The following is a 15105-nucleotide window of genomic DNA, read 5'->3' as shown; positions in this document are numbered from 1 at the left end:
TTGTAATGCAGTTTGTGTGCCTGAGAACATGCACATCATTAATTGCATTCTATTCCAACCAACTAGACCATCTTGAATACATAGAAATGACCCTGTGTTGGTCAGTCTGTGGAGTGGCAATGGCCTTTTAGTCAAGGATAAATTATGTTTTGGTCTTCCCCTCTGTTATGAAACTTGAGGAGATTAAGGACTCGCATATATATTTGTGACAGGGCTACATTGACCATCGATGTGGCAGATGCTCTTTCTCTAAGTACAAGAAAGCCGGCAGCCTCCTGCCTTCAGCTGCCTGGGCCAGCTCGGGCACCAGAGAGCAGTTAGTTCCAGGTCTAGGCTACAGCTGGTGACCAGAACTGGCCCAAAGCTCAAAGCCTGGCGAGAACTACGCCCTAACAAAAAGTCAAGGGCGAGAAGGGAAAGTTCAGCATCGAGAGCAAACTGTAGGCTCATCTCTGACTGCAGAGCTGCTGCAGTTGATTATATTTGAACAGGTTTCAATTTCCAGTCCAGGGCTGCCTCCCAGGCAGGGGTGAGTCACGGAGCTGGTGAATGGATGATAAAGGGGGCTCCTTCCTTGCTCACTGTCATCAGGCTGTTCAAATAAATCAGATGGAATCATAGGCAGAGCTATTAAAAACAAACAAACAAACAAAACCCCCAACAAACAACAAAACAACAACCCCCCTCACCAAACACAAAACCAAACAAACCCCAAAACAACACCAACAACAAAACCAACAAAACAAAACCCACCCAAAAAGCAACAGGACATTGTTTTGATCACTAAGTTGTGACAGATGAAGGAATGAAGGAGGAATGGCATTGTTACATTTAATCTTACATACAATTTGAGATAAAAAGAGTTTTCTATTTTGCACGCCTTCTAACAGCTTAAAACATCCTGTCTGTAATTCTGCTGCGATGCGTGTGGTCCAAGGGACGATACGGTTTTGTTGGGGGTTTTTTGTCCCCCGCCGCGCGGTCGCTGCGCGGGCTCCGGGGCGGCTCCGCACCCCGCGGGCGGTACCAGCCCGGCTGCGGGCGGCGCGGGGCCGGCAGGTGGCGCTGTGGCGCCAGGCATGGGGCGCGGGAGGGCGGGGGCGCTCCGTCCGCCGGCGGCCCCGCGCTGCCCGGCCATCCCGCCCCTTCCCGGCTCCTCTCCGCGTCCCTGTGCTGCGCTCGCTGCCTGCAGATGGACTCTTTCGAATGGTTTCAATAAAATTTTATCGCCGTCGTTTGAAAAGTAGTCGGATTGTTGTGGTTCCTGCTGCCTGGCGGAAGAAAACCCGACGGGCCTGACGGCGGCCAGTGCTCCCCTGTGCCGCGGGGCTCCCCTCGGGCACCGTGTCCCCCCGCTCGGGCACCGTGTCCTCGGCCGCCACCCTGACGTGCCAGAGCACAGGTGCTTGCAGCCTCTCCTCTTTTTTATCAGATAACGTGGCTCATCGTGGCTTTGTAGGTGGCCCTATCTATTTTTTTCTTTTTTTCTCTTTTTTTTTCCAGGCCCCCAAGCCGCCCACAGGTGTTGAGCACCGCAGGGCTGTACGGCGACCCGCTGGAGCCCGCTGTGCAGGGGCTGCTCAGCACCAGCGTGAAGCAGCAGATGTTAAAACACGGGCAGGTTTTGTGAGAGGGCAGAAGTAACTCAGTTGCTAGTAGTTGGTTTTTATACTGGCGCAAGCCTGCAATGCTCCTGAGCTCCCTTTTGAAGGCACACAGACATAGAGTACGGCAGGCAGATGTTATACGTGTCTGTCTCTGTAAAATACATGGCGCATATACAAGAGAGAGACTTTTTTTTTTTTTTTTTTTAGTGCTTACCATATCACCTTGTCTCTCAAGGACAGCACATTGCTAAAATGCAGGCAGAGATTTATTGGAGGGACTACAAGGACTTGACTTCTCCTGCTCCTCTCCCCCTCAGCTCACGTCTCCCACTCCCCTGCCAGTCTAGCATCTCTTATGCTCCACTGCGAGCTGAAAGCAAGCAAGCCACAGAGCCAGGGGAACACCTTGCCCACTATGTCCCACGTCTGCATGTGGGGAACATAGCCTTTGTGGCATGGCCTGCTGTGGGCCAGAGAAGCTGCTGCTATCTCCATTGCTTGCCCTGGAGTGGAGGCACATTGTCACAGACACTGCATGCACTAGGTCGTTTTTCCTGTCTTCCTTCCCCCTTTCTGAAGCGTCCTGATAGACAGCCTACAGTTAAACTCTCAGAATAGGTTTTCTTCCTTATAATGCTTTTGAGATACAGTGGAGTCCATGAATAGAGATTGGCAATAGCCTCCTCAACCTGAGGACTCGCAGGGACTTGTAAATAAATAAATAAAAAAAATTAGAACAAAGTCTTCAGAGTGTCTCAGAGAGTGTTGTCATGCCTGCAGTGTGCACTGGAGTGTCCCACCAAAGGCTAGCTTCGGTTCGGAACTGCCACTTCAGCTGGAAGCCAGGAGTGTATTATTGGACCCTGCTTCTTGGCACAGCGTTGGGCCAAAATGTCTCTGCTTGGTCTGGTTTATTACCATTGCACTTTTTTTGTGTAACGCAGCTGTGCACCAACTGCTTAAACTCCCATTTTGTCTTGTTTAGAATGCCAGTTTCACGTGCCACTTCAGAAAAGGGGATTTGGGCTCCTGAGTCAGTCAGGCATCTTTAAAAGTTTTATGCTTATCTTGCTTTTAGCAATCTGACTAATAATTACCAGAAATCATTCCATAAAGTGGTGAGAGTGAGATACTGAGTGTGTATACCGAGTTGTTGTCCAACTGGAAATTAGAATGCTCAACATGCTGTGAAATTCATAGTTAATAACTAATAACCAGTATTAAGCCTAACTTAATATAGTCTTATGATGCTTTTAATAGAGGGACATTCCTCTTCAGAGTTAATTTTCAGGGTGCTTATATACATCCCGGTCAGTTTATTCCATTTACTTTCTTGTTTTGTGGTGGATAAGACTTCAGTAAAATTATCTGTACTCAGTATGTGCCTATAGTATCATCCAATCATGTAAATTTAGGGGCACTATTTTTAATCAGACAATATAATTGGTACTAATCTTGAAATAAATGGTGCTCCTGAGAAGCGGGAGCTCCTATCTTCTCAGGAACAGCATCTGTGTGGCTCACATGCAATCAGCAATATTTATATTAAACGCTATATATTCTGTCTCACCTACTGTTTGATTTCTCTGAGCCTCATCTTAGGAACTAAACAGGAATCACAAGACCCAAGTTCTGACAAACAGTGTCTTCCCTCATTCTACTGATGTAAACCTTGTTAATGCAGCTTAGTCCAGCACTTTTTTCAATGAACTGTACTTACGCTACACCCACTCTGCCCAGTGCAAGGTCTTCAGCTCAATTTTCATTGTAATCTGTATGCTCCTTTTTATATAATCCCTGTCATATCTTCTAAAATTTGCTGTTTTCTTGATTTCATCACAGTCACATGGATCTCATGTTGTCCTGTCCCAAAATATCATGTTAGATTATCCCCAAAAACACTGTTCTGCTCCTTGTTTACAAGAAGGCCACTTACTAATTGTTTTTTCTTTGCATGCTTATAAAAGGCAAAATTTTACTGTACAATACTCTACTTGCTTTAAAAAAAAAAAACCGACAACAAACAAAACATACATTTTGCGGATTGCCGTTTTACTAACAAATATACTTTTCTTGTTCTCTCTTTTTCTTATCTGGTAAGGGGTTTGTGAGCAAGCTGGATGAATTCATTCGCTGGTTAAATGAAGCCATGGAAACAACAGAGAATTGGACTCCTCCTAAAGCAGAGACAGACAGCCTTAAACTGTACCTGGAGACACACTTGGTAGGACAAGATTATACTATGATTACTATCAGTAATTGAAGTGTTCTGCTGTGCTTTTTATTTGATTATTATTTTTTAATTACTAGTGTGCATCTATATTTTAATGTAAGATTTCAATCATTGCAGTTTATTTTAATGAAAATAACAAAAAAATATTTTCTGTATGTGAAATATGTACTTATAGCTTTTTAAAAAATAAAATAAAAGCTAGAATTACATTACAATTCAGAAATTATCTCCAAAACTGAAAGAAAATGGTAATGGCAAAAAGAGAAAGGATGATGTTTTTTCTGCTGATCATTCCAGGATATTTACTACACTGCAACAATAACAGAAGTCTTAATAGAAAGGAACTCTTATTGTCACTCCCACAGTTCTAACATAGTACAGAGTCATTTAAATGAAATATTTGAAATAATTTTTCAGTAGTTTTACTTGATGTGCATTTCTGTCCTGTAACTGATACAACTGTCACTGACTTTGGTCTTATGCAAAAACCTAAAACATTGAATGGAAGTAAAAAACACTTGGATGAATAATCTCCTGAATACATTAGAGCCTAGGGTTATAGATTGAGAAGTATTTGATAAACCTCATGAGATTTCCACTGAATTCTTCCAAGAACTGTTTCTGGTCATGAGGAAGTGAAACAAAGACCTGAATTAAACCAGGTATTAAGTTCTCAAAAGCAAAATTTTACACTGTAAGTAAAGAATAGAGATCGATGTATACTGTTCAGTGGGTAGGTATGTTAATAGGTAAATGGCTCTCTCTAGTAAAAAGAAAAAGAAAGAATGGAAGATTAAGGTAAGAAGTTCCCTCTTGCTATGCCATAACCTTAGGTTCTTGCCAGTGTGAATTGGAAGAAAACCCGGTGATAGCACTATTCTGAACCAACAAGCTACACAACCCAGCTAGAAAAAACAGTGCATTAGCTGAACCCATGTCAGAGCATCTGTCCCCAAAGCTCAGTCTCATTGCTAGTCCCTGATAATCTGATGGTGAAAAATTGACAGTCCCAGGAAGTCACATGATTCATTAGAGGAAAAGATGTCATCCTAATCCCTACCGTGATACTGGAGTGGCCATTATTAAATTAATTTAGTATACATAAACCACATATACAATTAGAACCAAACTAAAAAATGTCTTCAAAATTTCAGCTGTACAGAAAACTCTTTTGTGTCTTTTGTTCTTAAATATTTCTGTGTAGTAGTGCCTACAGGCAGCCAAGTACCCATTGTGGCAGTCTATCAAATGCAGTACAAAGACACTGCATTTTCGCCTTATGTTGCAGATCTTGGATTTTTGGGCAGAGTTTGGGCTCTTGCCTTGTGCTACACACACTCGGTCCTGTGATTCCTGTAATGTTTACAGGTGCTCTGAAGACACAGAGCACATAGTGAGATCAGACCTTGGAAAAGGCATTGGTCATTTCAATTTCTTTTCGTCTTACTCTGTAACGTGAAACTTTTGGAGACATGAGTTTTTATGAGTAGAATCGCAATTTTCAGTCTTGACTGGTTAAAAAAGAAGCATATTCCAGCAACAGGGCAATCACCAGGCTGTCTCTGTCACAGACAGTTTTTTTTTCCCCTTCTATGGGGAGGAGCACAGTAGCTCTTTTGCAGGCAAATGCCTTCCAGCTTTGCCTTGTGGTTCCTGGGAGGTGAAACCACAACCATCAAACTGGAGTGTGTACCAGTAGTAGCCCAGAGGCAAATCCTTCATTGCTAGAGGTAGTCAGAATAAAAGACTACGTGGGCAGCTGTACAACTTTATTTCTGCCTATAAGTACTCAAGCTCCCTGCTGTACTCTGGATATCTCTGCATGTTTTTGGGGTAAGAATGTCTTTGTCTGTTTCAGGATGACTATGTTATGAAACAAGGTGTTTTTTTTCTTTATTTCTGTGAAGAAGTAAAATGTCTAATGAACAATTCAGTTTCAATTTGATGATATTATAATTATTTGGATAGCATATGGAGGCACTGCAAAAAATCATTGCACAACTTGAAAAAAAAGTAACTTTTCATTTTGTATTTCAGAAAACCTATGCTATCACATTCGTTTCTACAGAGCAGAATTGAACTCTTAAAATATAACGCATTTTTATAGTGGAGTAGATAGTTATTTGTATTAATTAGATTGTCAGCTTTTCTGTGGCATTTGTCTGTCAGAAATCCTAACCTGTGTTTAAACAGAAGTATATGAACTTCAATTCACATTAAGCTCAATGTTAAAATTTCCCATGGTTGAGCATTGTCAGAAAATGGTGATCAAGGTCTTTGTGAGGGTACTTAAACTGCTCATTTTCTTCTTTTGCCAGTCGGGTTATACATGCTGTCAGACTCAGCTAATATTTGTTGAAGTAGAAAGGGCTTAGTATTTTATATGTTTAGGTTCCAGACTTATGTGTTCATAGTACAGACACTGGTAGCAAACTCACCTGGAAAACAAAGAAAATATGTTGGTTTTTTTTCCTATATACTGCATCTGCACTAGGAAACCTCATGATTCATCACTGGTACAGATTTTCTGGTCGTAGGAATGAAAACTCTGTATAGATTAGTATTTTTATTTTTATTAGTAGAGACAAGGTCTTAGCCTTTGGCACAGATTATCAATTTCACCACCTGTGATATTGTTTTCTTGGAAATATGTTTGTTGCAATAACAAAATTAGTGCCATAAAGAGATAATATTTTGCATTCATCAATTAAATCTCTGCTGTCAAAATCTAAGAAAAGAAAACATGGGAGCAGGAAAACAGAAAAATACACTTCTTCCCTTTCTCATTATTGGCTGGGAAAAGTCTTGCAGAGAAGATAAGAACAATGTTCTGATCATCCTCCAAATTTTTCAGTGTGTTAAGTTCTTGAATGTAATTTCAGGGTCCCAATGTGTATTGTTGATAAATGATTCAATTTTTAAGTCTCTCCTCACTCAGTCTCACTTTTCTATGTCTTTGAAATTTCAAGAAATGGTATGGCACACACACTTAAAGAAAGTGCATTTGCTAAAAAAACCCAACCAACCAACCAACAAAACCTCAAAGAAAAAAAAATCCCAACCCAAACCAACCAAATGAAAAACAACAGCAAAAACACCACAGGAAACCTACAACATCAACTTATTAGAATCTTTGCATAAGGTAATGTTCACATGAGGAGTCGAATCTCTCAAACAGGATGGCAATGCAAGTCAGCATTACAAGTGTCCTTGCATGACATCTTCGACTTAAATTGGTAGAACTCTCCAAACTGTTGTTCTAATTAATTCTTATATCTGCTTTGGCAAGATTGTCCACCCAGGATATTAATCAGCACTTTGAAGCCTACGAGTAGTGTCTGTCTGTTGCTCTTAGCCCAGAAAGAGCTGCCTGCAGGCATCTTGTGACTGTCTGAAGGTCCCACCTGGACAGCTCCTAAAATAATTAGTGAAGCACTTTGTTGTGAAGGTGGAAGGCAGCTTCTCCTCAAGTTTTTCCCAATTAGCCCATTATCTCATCTGTGCAGAGACCAGCTAGATAGCTCCTGGGCCACCCAGAGAATTCACAACTAAGTGCACTGTGTGTACAGTCAGGCACAGCCCCAATACCCAAATACACCACAATTATGATTATTAATTGTAGGACAAATTGGAATTTCATTCTTAAATCACAGTTACAAGTTAAACTTCATAGATTTTGCCATGATGAGTAAACATACGATTTGATAAAGAGTATGAATTTTTTGTACAAATTGAAAGGTAGTCTACATCCAGAATGTGTGCCAAAATAGACAACCTTCAGCTTGGAGGACAGTTTTAAATTTTAAACCCCAATTCCCTGATTTTCTGGAGAACACAAATTGTTGTATGCCTCATTTTTAGATAACACCAAAGCATGAAACTATCAATGAAAATGCTTTCAGAATAGTGACTGAAATTATTCTTTCAATTTTATGGATCTTCACAACTGAGTAACATCGGTGAAACTGATCTGGGGGTCTGCTTCCCATTTATATGGGAGGGCTGACATGGAGTTGCCACCACTTGAACTTCTGGCACCCCTGCAGGCAGCCAGCCAAGCTGGCAGATGTTGAAAACGCTAGTATGTTTTCAGAAAACAGGGGTGTTTTTCAGCAGAAACATACCTTACCACAAAGGGTTCAGTCAGCCCCACTAGAGAAAGGTTTTGAATTTTGTGAACGATTGGGCTCAAATGACTTCCCATGAAAAGACAGCTCCATTGACCTTATCAAAAATGGAACTTCTGGAAATAGTTTCTGATTCACTTTATCTTTTGTAGCTCTTTTTTTCTGTTATGCTGATGCTTGCCCATTGGCACCCTGATCAAAATCAGCTACTAGCAGACTCTAAGCATAGACTTGGTGGTATGCAAATCATATCTCATCAAAAACAGTATCCTGAAGGCAGCTTATGAGCTAAAAGCATCTGTCTAGATGGTACTGCTCTGCCTGAAAAACTAAACAGACTTTCTTACCAGCTCAACAAATAAGAATTCACCATGTTGCTCTCGACCATTTCAGTTGGTTAAAATGGACATTGTACTGCTCTTTATCCCTGACCTGAAAAGATATATGGCTTTAGCACAGTAAAGAAGCTAGCAAATGAGGAAATGTGAAGAACCACTGAGGAAAGGTTCAGAGAAGGGGTGCCAAGCTCATTTTCACCCGGGGCCACATCAGCCTTGTGGTTGCCTTCAAAGAGCCAAATGTAATTTCAGGACTGTATAAATGTAGGAGTAGTTACTATAAAAAGATATATATATAAAGATACATATATAGAGAAACAGTAATGATAGATTTTGCATTTTTTCTTCAAAACCAACTAAATAATGGTCAGAGGTTCCCATGCTGATGTACTTTCTTACAAAGTAGCTGTTGCTTTTTACCTTTTCGAGTAAGATGGTGGCTTTAGCCTGCTTACATTTAAGTTTGCAATATGGAGGAGAGCAAATCACAGAATCGTAGAAGAGTTTGGGTTGGAAGGGACTTTCAAAGGTCACCTAATCCAAACCCCTGCAATGAGCAGGGACATCTTCAACTAGATCAGGTTGCTCAGAGTCCCAGCCAGCCTGGCCTTGAATGTCTCCAGGAATGGGGCATCTACCACCTCTCTAAGCAACCTGTGCCAGTGTTTTACCACCATCATTGTAAAAAATTTCTTCCTCATATCTGACCTGATTCTCCCTTCTTTTAGTTTAAAACCGTTACTCCGTGACCTGTTGCAACAGGCCCTGGTAAAAAGTCTGTCCCCATCCTTCTTAGAAGCCCACTTTGGGTATTGAAAGGCCATGATAAGGTCTCCCTGGAGCCTTCTCATTTCCAGGCTGAACAACCCCAACTCTCTCAGCCTGTCCTGATAGGAGAGGTGTTACAGCCCTCTGATCATTTTTGTGGCCTTCTCTGGCCTGTCTCCAACAGGTCCATGTCTCTCCTGTACTGAGGACTCCAGAGCTGGACACAGGACTCCAGCTGGGGCCTCCCCAGAGTAGAGCAAAGGGGCAGAATCACCTCCCTCAGCCTGCTGGCCACTCTGCTCTTGATGCAGCCCAGGATACGGTTGGCTTTCTGGGCTGCGAGTGCACATTGCCAGCTCATGTCCACCTTTTCATCCATGTGTATCCCCAAGTCCTCTCCGCAGGGCTGCTCTCAATGTTTCACCTCACTCTCCTAACTGTGGATATATGACATCCTTAGAAAAGATGGCAGTTGGTGGTTTCCTGTTTCTCCAGATAGCACAAAGGGGATTGGTTTGTCACTCGTGGAAAGAATGGAGGAGAATGGCCTCCTTGAAAATAATCAGTTTTTCACATCATGGTTATTTGTTTGTTCATTTTTGGTGGAGAGGAAAAAATGTATGTTATGCTTAGTTGAAACCAGAATAGCAAATAGAACAGCGCCTAGGATTGCATAGAGTCATTGCAGTATGAACTGTTGTTTGGGTATGCTAGATGATAATTTCCATGAATCAGAATTTCTTTGTTTTCTTTTCTAATAAATTACGTGATCCCTGTGTGTATTTTTTACCTCAATTTAGTTGCAAGTTTTGTGCCACGTTAGTGTTTTTATGCCCAGAATTGTTTCATTAAATTAACCTTCTCAGTCACCATATTTACTTTACATGCTACAATCTTAAAAATATCATAAAGTATCACTAGTATTTCAAAACAAATTATGCAAGTTGATTCACAGTAGCATTTGCTTCTCTTCTGCATAGGAAGTTTAGATGTCATTTCCACTCCAAAACAAAGTTCTTCTTAATATGTGGGAGTTTTGTATCTAAAGAGAAATGAAAGAAGAATTTTCCTGTGTCCAATATAAATGTTTCTGGCCACATCATGGCTCAGCACTTTCTTAGCTGTAAACAGTAAATGCTTTGACAGAGAAAATAGATTGTATTTTCATGTTTAAGAAATTGTATTGGTGAAGTAATGATGCTTCTGTGATACCTCGTGATAACTGATTGTCTGTTTGTAACAAGTCTGCTATGTCTGAAAAAAGAAAAATCATTCTCATCTCCCTGGAAAATCTCATTTTCTGAAAAATGTCAGTTTAGAGAAGTATTAAATACCTTTTCTCATTGAAAATAAGGTTAAATACACATGCCTTGGGCTAATCTACTGGCTGTCTTTGTGGTAGTGGTGGTAACAGTAATTTTATTAAAGGTATTAAAGCCTCTCAAATGGCTAAGTTACGTACTGTGCTTTTGCTATGTGGGCATTTCCAGTGTCCTTGGCAGCCAATTTATATTTTTTTTTTTCTCAAAATACCCAATAATATCTGCAGGATGATGGTGCTAAATAGTCTGAGCACCATGAGTGGAGTAATCTCTTGCATTTCTAAGGACTTTAGTTTGAATTTGTTTAGCCTGTTTTTATTTTGAATCTTTTAACTTTATGCTGTTATTTTGAAAGGTATTTTGGGTATGCATAGGTTCCTGAAGGTATGTACTTTTATACAGGAAGCAGTCTGCAGAACATGTTAATCAGAGATGTAGACTAAACCTAGCAGTTTTAAAATAGCACAGGCAAATAAAAGGAATTAATAGGAAGTAAGACATCAACCTTAATGAAAGCAAATGCATGTATATTGTCAGTTGTGCCTACAATTCAGCTTTTAAAATCTAAAAACCCAGTAACCTCTATGTAAATTTTTCTGTTCCTTGAACTGAAGTTCCAGAGAACATCAAAAGGAGACTGTTAAGAGTGCTACTTTTTTCTAAACCTGTCTTCCAACTTTGCAGATACCTAGCGCTGTGGAGATACTTTGTACAGCTATGAAGAAAAAAAAAGAATATTGCATTTACTTTGTATTTTGTTTGGTTCAGACCTTCCCAAGACTCCTTTTCTTCCCTTTGCTACCACCCCAAATTTACATAGTTCTGCATAGAAAGGAGATAGAACCCCAGAATAAAAGTTAGCACTCTTAAGCCTGCCTGTTACATTTGGTTGTTAACAGGAGGCTGTCCCAGCTTTGCTAGTTCTGGGAGCTGCTGGTGTCTCTGGATGGAGGAGGCATTTAACCAGAGAGAAAGCTTATTAGAGTGTCATCCTAAAGTAGCTCTGCTTCTTCTACTGAAGGAGAAGGGAAAATTGTAATGTCCAAAATTAAAACTCTATCACTTGTGAGGATTTTGAAGTCTTTTGATCTAAGTGTATGGAAATATAGTATATGAACAAGTTTGATGTATGTCTCAAGAATAACTCTATTGCTCTTTATGTTTGTTTGTTTAATTAATCATGTTTGAGGTTTTTAAAAATTAGAATTTTATTTTCACTGATATCCAAGGTGCTTTTGAGCTAATGTTTATTGCTTTGGAGAAGGGAGTGATGAGATCCTTAAAACACAGTGTTCTTTTCCATGCAGTATAGAGGGTGTTATATTCTTCTGAGTGTGCATTAAATACCTGATAGAGTTTTCTTAGAAAACAAGGCCAACCGCTGTCACAGATCACATTAAAACCCGGATTGTTCAGACTTTCAGAAATATTTAAATTTATTTGCACACATGGATGAAGCTGAACAAGGCAGGGTAACTCGATTTGGCAGTGTTACAAATGTTCATCCTTTCTCAAGTCTCACAACTGTAAGCTGTAACACGCCTGGGTGCTGAGGTTTCCCAAAGCACAGATACTGTAAGTCTGAGTGGTGAAAGTTCAGGATTCCACTGAGTCCATTGTGTGTCTGGCCTCCAGAAGACACGGTTTGCATGCAGGGCATTCAGTGCCTATAAAAATATAACAAAATCAAACTGCCACTATAAAATGCTTTGAACTAACTCGATCAGGAAATTTCAGTGTAAAAGTATTTCACATGAGTTCTGACTTTGAAGCTTTATAGCAATTGCAGAATAATCACTCTTTGAATGACAACTTGGTCATGCTCTCTACACTAATTTATCACTGTAACAACTTTTGAAACATCTTTAAAAATTTTATTTGAAAGTAATATTTATTAATAAATTGCTTATGTAGGAACTCCATTTTAATTTTTATGTCTATTAAAATGTATGCTATTGCCTGAAATTTTAATATGCTGGTATGATCAATGTAGATATAATCTGTCATTTGTTTTTGAAAGTCAAATGAAATTTAATTTGAAAAAAAATCTGAGATTGGAAATCATTATAAAATATAATGCTGCAATCTCAAAGGACAAACAAGCACACTTTCAGCAACATTTAAACTGTATTTGCTTTTACTTACCTACCAAGAGCTATGGTCCACTCCCATGGGTTCTGTGCTACGTCTCTCCGAGGCATAATATCATTCACGCTTTAAGTACTAGAAGTAATACAATTGCTATCTGTGTTTTGGTGTTTGCATTGCCCAAGCTTTCAGCACAAGTATAGAAAATTCAGGGCATGAATGGAGGTCTTGATAGATAAAGTGGTTTTTTTGCATCTGCTATATTCATTTTTTTCATTTCTTAATGCTGCAGATGAATTGGGTTAATAATTTGAGATCTCAGTTTATTAGATATATTTTATTAAGAAGGCATTTTAGTTCACCTTTTAATTGTGTAAAAACTTGTATCTGTAGATATATAAAAAGCAAATTACATTTCCCTCATATTCCTCTGAAATTTTAATAGAACTAAAATCCTTTAAGGATTGTTCTAAAAATGCATAGTGTTATTTAGTGCCAGTTGGTGCTTTTTGTTCTGTAAGTTTATAAATTTATATTTGGAAGGCTACTATGCTCCATGAATTTATCTTTGGGCTGGAAAGCTCTTTTCTCTTGTTTGGCTTCTTTTTTCTGGATGTGGTGGGACAATACAACTTAGGCATGTTTTGTTGAAATAGCTTTTGGGCATGGCGGTTCCCCAGGTGGAAGAAGTGTGTCTAGAAACATGTAAGATCAGCCAGGCAAATGTCATCTTCATAGAAAAAGGAGTCAGAAGACTGATTTCTGAAGGTTATTTCCTGAGTATCTCAAGAAGACTAGAAATTATCAAGGACAGTTAGATACGGAGGACTGGATGTGCAGTTCAGCATGCTTATGGCAACTTAGGCATTGTTTCATTGTATAGCCATTTTACCATGTGCTTTTCTGCCTGTGTTCTTCCATCCCTTGTTGTCTCTTGATAGGAAACGAACTGAGATTCAATTTAGGAAGGCTCACATTAACTTTTTCTTTTTGGTTCTGACCATGTAAAGTGTTTAGACAGAAAAAAGAAAAGAGAAATTTATATAATGAAAGACAAAAAAAGAGAGTTGCAGCAGAAGAATTTATGTGAGTTTGAAATATGAAGTATCTGCAAAAATAACCTCAATGCCTTCTAAACTAAATCTACAAAATAGGCTTTTTGGAGAGCTGGGTTAACTATCCTTTTTCTCTACATCTAAAATTATGCATTCAAAACATAGACCCTCTGATACTGTACTATGCTAGTAAGTTTTCGTTCTGCTTGGTGTTCAGTTTCATGGAATATAAACAGATAATACTGGTCCTTTCTCTTAATCATCATTTAGTCAGTGCTGTTTATTTCTTATAGTCTTTCACCATTTCCACCTTCAAACATATTTTGTTTACTCTTCACTGAACTCCCACCACTTTGTCTCTTCCTAAACACACTCCCAGGCAAAAAGAATATTGAGTATCAGTGATCAGAAGGTAAAATCATTCCCAGGGTTGCTATAATTATATCGTTACTAAACATTTTCAACTCAGAACATTCAATTAATATTATGTTCAAATGAATGATAAACTTACACAAAGAAATTGTCTAGGCAGTCAAACATCTTCCATCTGATCTACATCTACAGTGGCACAATGCCAGCATGAGATGATGATTATGGGATTTCAGTAGTGAGGTTCCCAGATCAGGTAGAATGTCACTCAGAGAGAAACACAGCTTAAAGGAAGAGGGGAAAATAAAAATTTTGTAGGCACCTAGGTTTTATGGAAAACACAAATAAAGGAGACATTGACTGGAACCATTTAACATGCAAGGTTTAATTCTCAGGAAAACTTATCCTAGTGACTTCTAATACTAAGTAGGCTTTATACCCTTGATGAAAAATGTGAGGCTTCCCTAAATAAGGTATTTCCCAATTGTTAAAAAGTCAAATAGTTTGATGATACATTTGTAGATGTAATGTGTGAAATGCACTATTTCATAGAATATAGGATCTTCTCCCATGTACAAATTGCATACGAATATCAATTTCATATAACCATTGACCAATTAATTATATATTTAGTATTATGTTATTGGAATACTGAATATATGACCATTTCCATGTTAATATAAGGGCAGCTTACATGGTAGTTATTTTTTTTATTTACTGAGTGTCATTGGTAGGTAGTGTTCAGGAGTATGAAAATACCATTACATTATTACATGGCTTATTAGGTTATTAACTTGAGTACGTAAATTCTAGGCAGTGACCAAACAGAGACTTTCTGTGTAGTAAGAACTCCTCAAGAAAACAAACAAACAAAACAAACAAAGCCCACTATAACAAAACTGTGGAAATGGCAGGATGTGCGGTTCCAGCTAAGAGGCCTTGGACAGGTTATACACAAGTATGTGTTTTATGAGTGTAAGGAGTGAAAGCCCAGGCCAGTGAGAACGATATCTCAGGTTGGGAAACCGCTCCCATACGTATGATGTATGAATGTTGGGCCTGGGTGTGTGAATGAGTGGGTTGGAACGCTGCTCACAAGATATGCATGGGAACATGGCTGAAAACAGACACGAGTGTGGTGTGTTTGGAATAACATTTTTTGAAAAAACATCCTGTCTAACCTCTCGGTCCAGGCCTG

General features: G+C 39.3%; 1 protein-coding gene across 2 annotated transcripts in view; it reads left to right on the top strand.

The window, feature by feature from the left end:
- Positions 1-15105, top strand: part of AKAP6 (A-kinase anchoring protein 6) — a gene marked incomplete at its 5' end in the record, with an annotated part of 220913 nt that overhangs the window by 63371 nt on the left and 142437 nt on the right. For both annotated transcript variants that reach the window (XM_080346163.1, XM_080346162.1), the window contains one exon: positions 3709-3831. In XM_080346163.1, coding sequence (XP_080202289.1) covers positions 3709-3831 — 123 coding nt within the window. The remainder of the gene's footprint in view (positions 1-3708; positions 3832-15105) is intronic.

This window comes from Nesoenas mayeri (assembly GCF_963082525.1).
Source record: "Nesoenas mayeri genome assembly, chromosome: 5".
Taxonomy (NCBI): domain Eukaryota; kingdom Metazoa; phylum Chordata; class Aves; order Columbiformes; family Columbidae; genus Nesoenas; species Nesoenas mayeri.
The sequence above is the reverse complement of the archived record's forward strand: the minus strand, read 5'-3'. Positions and strand labels throughout refer to the sequence as shown.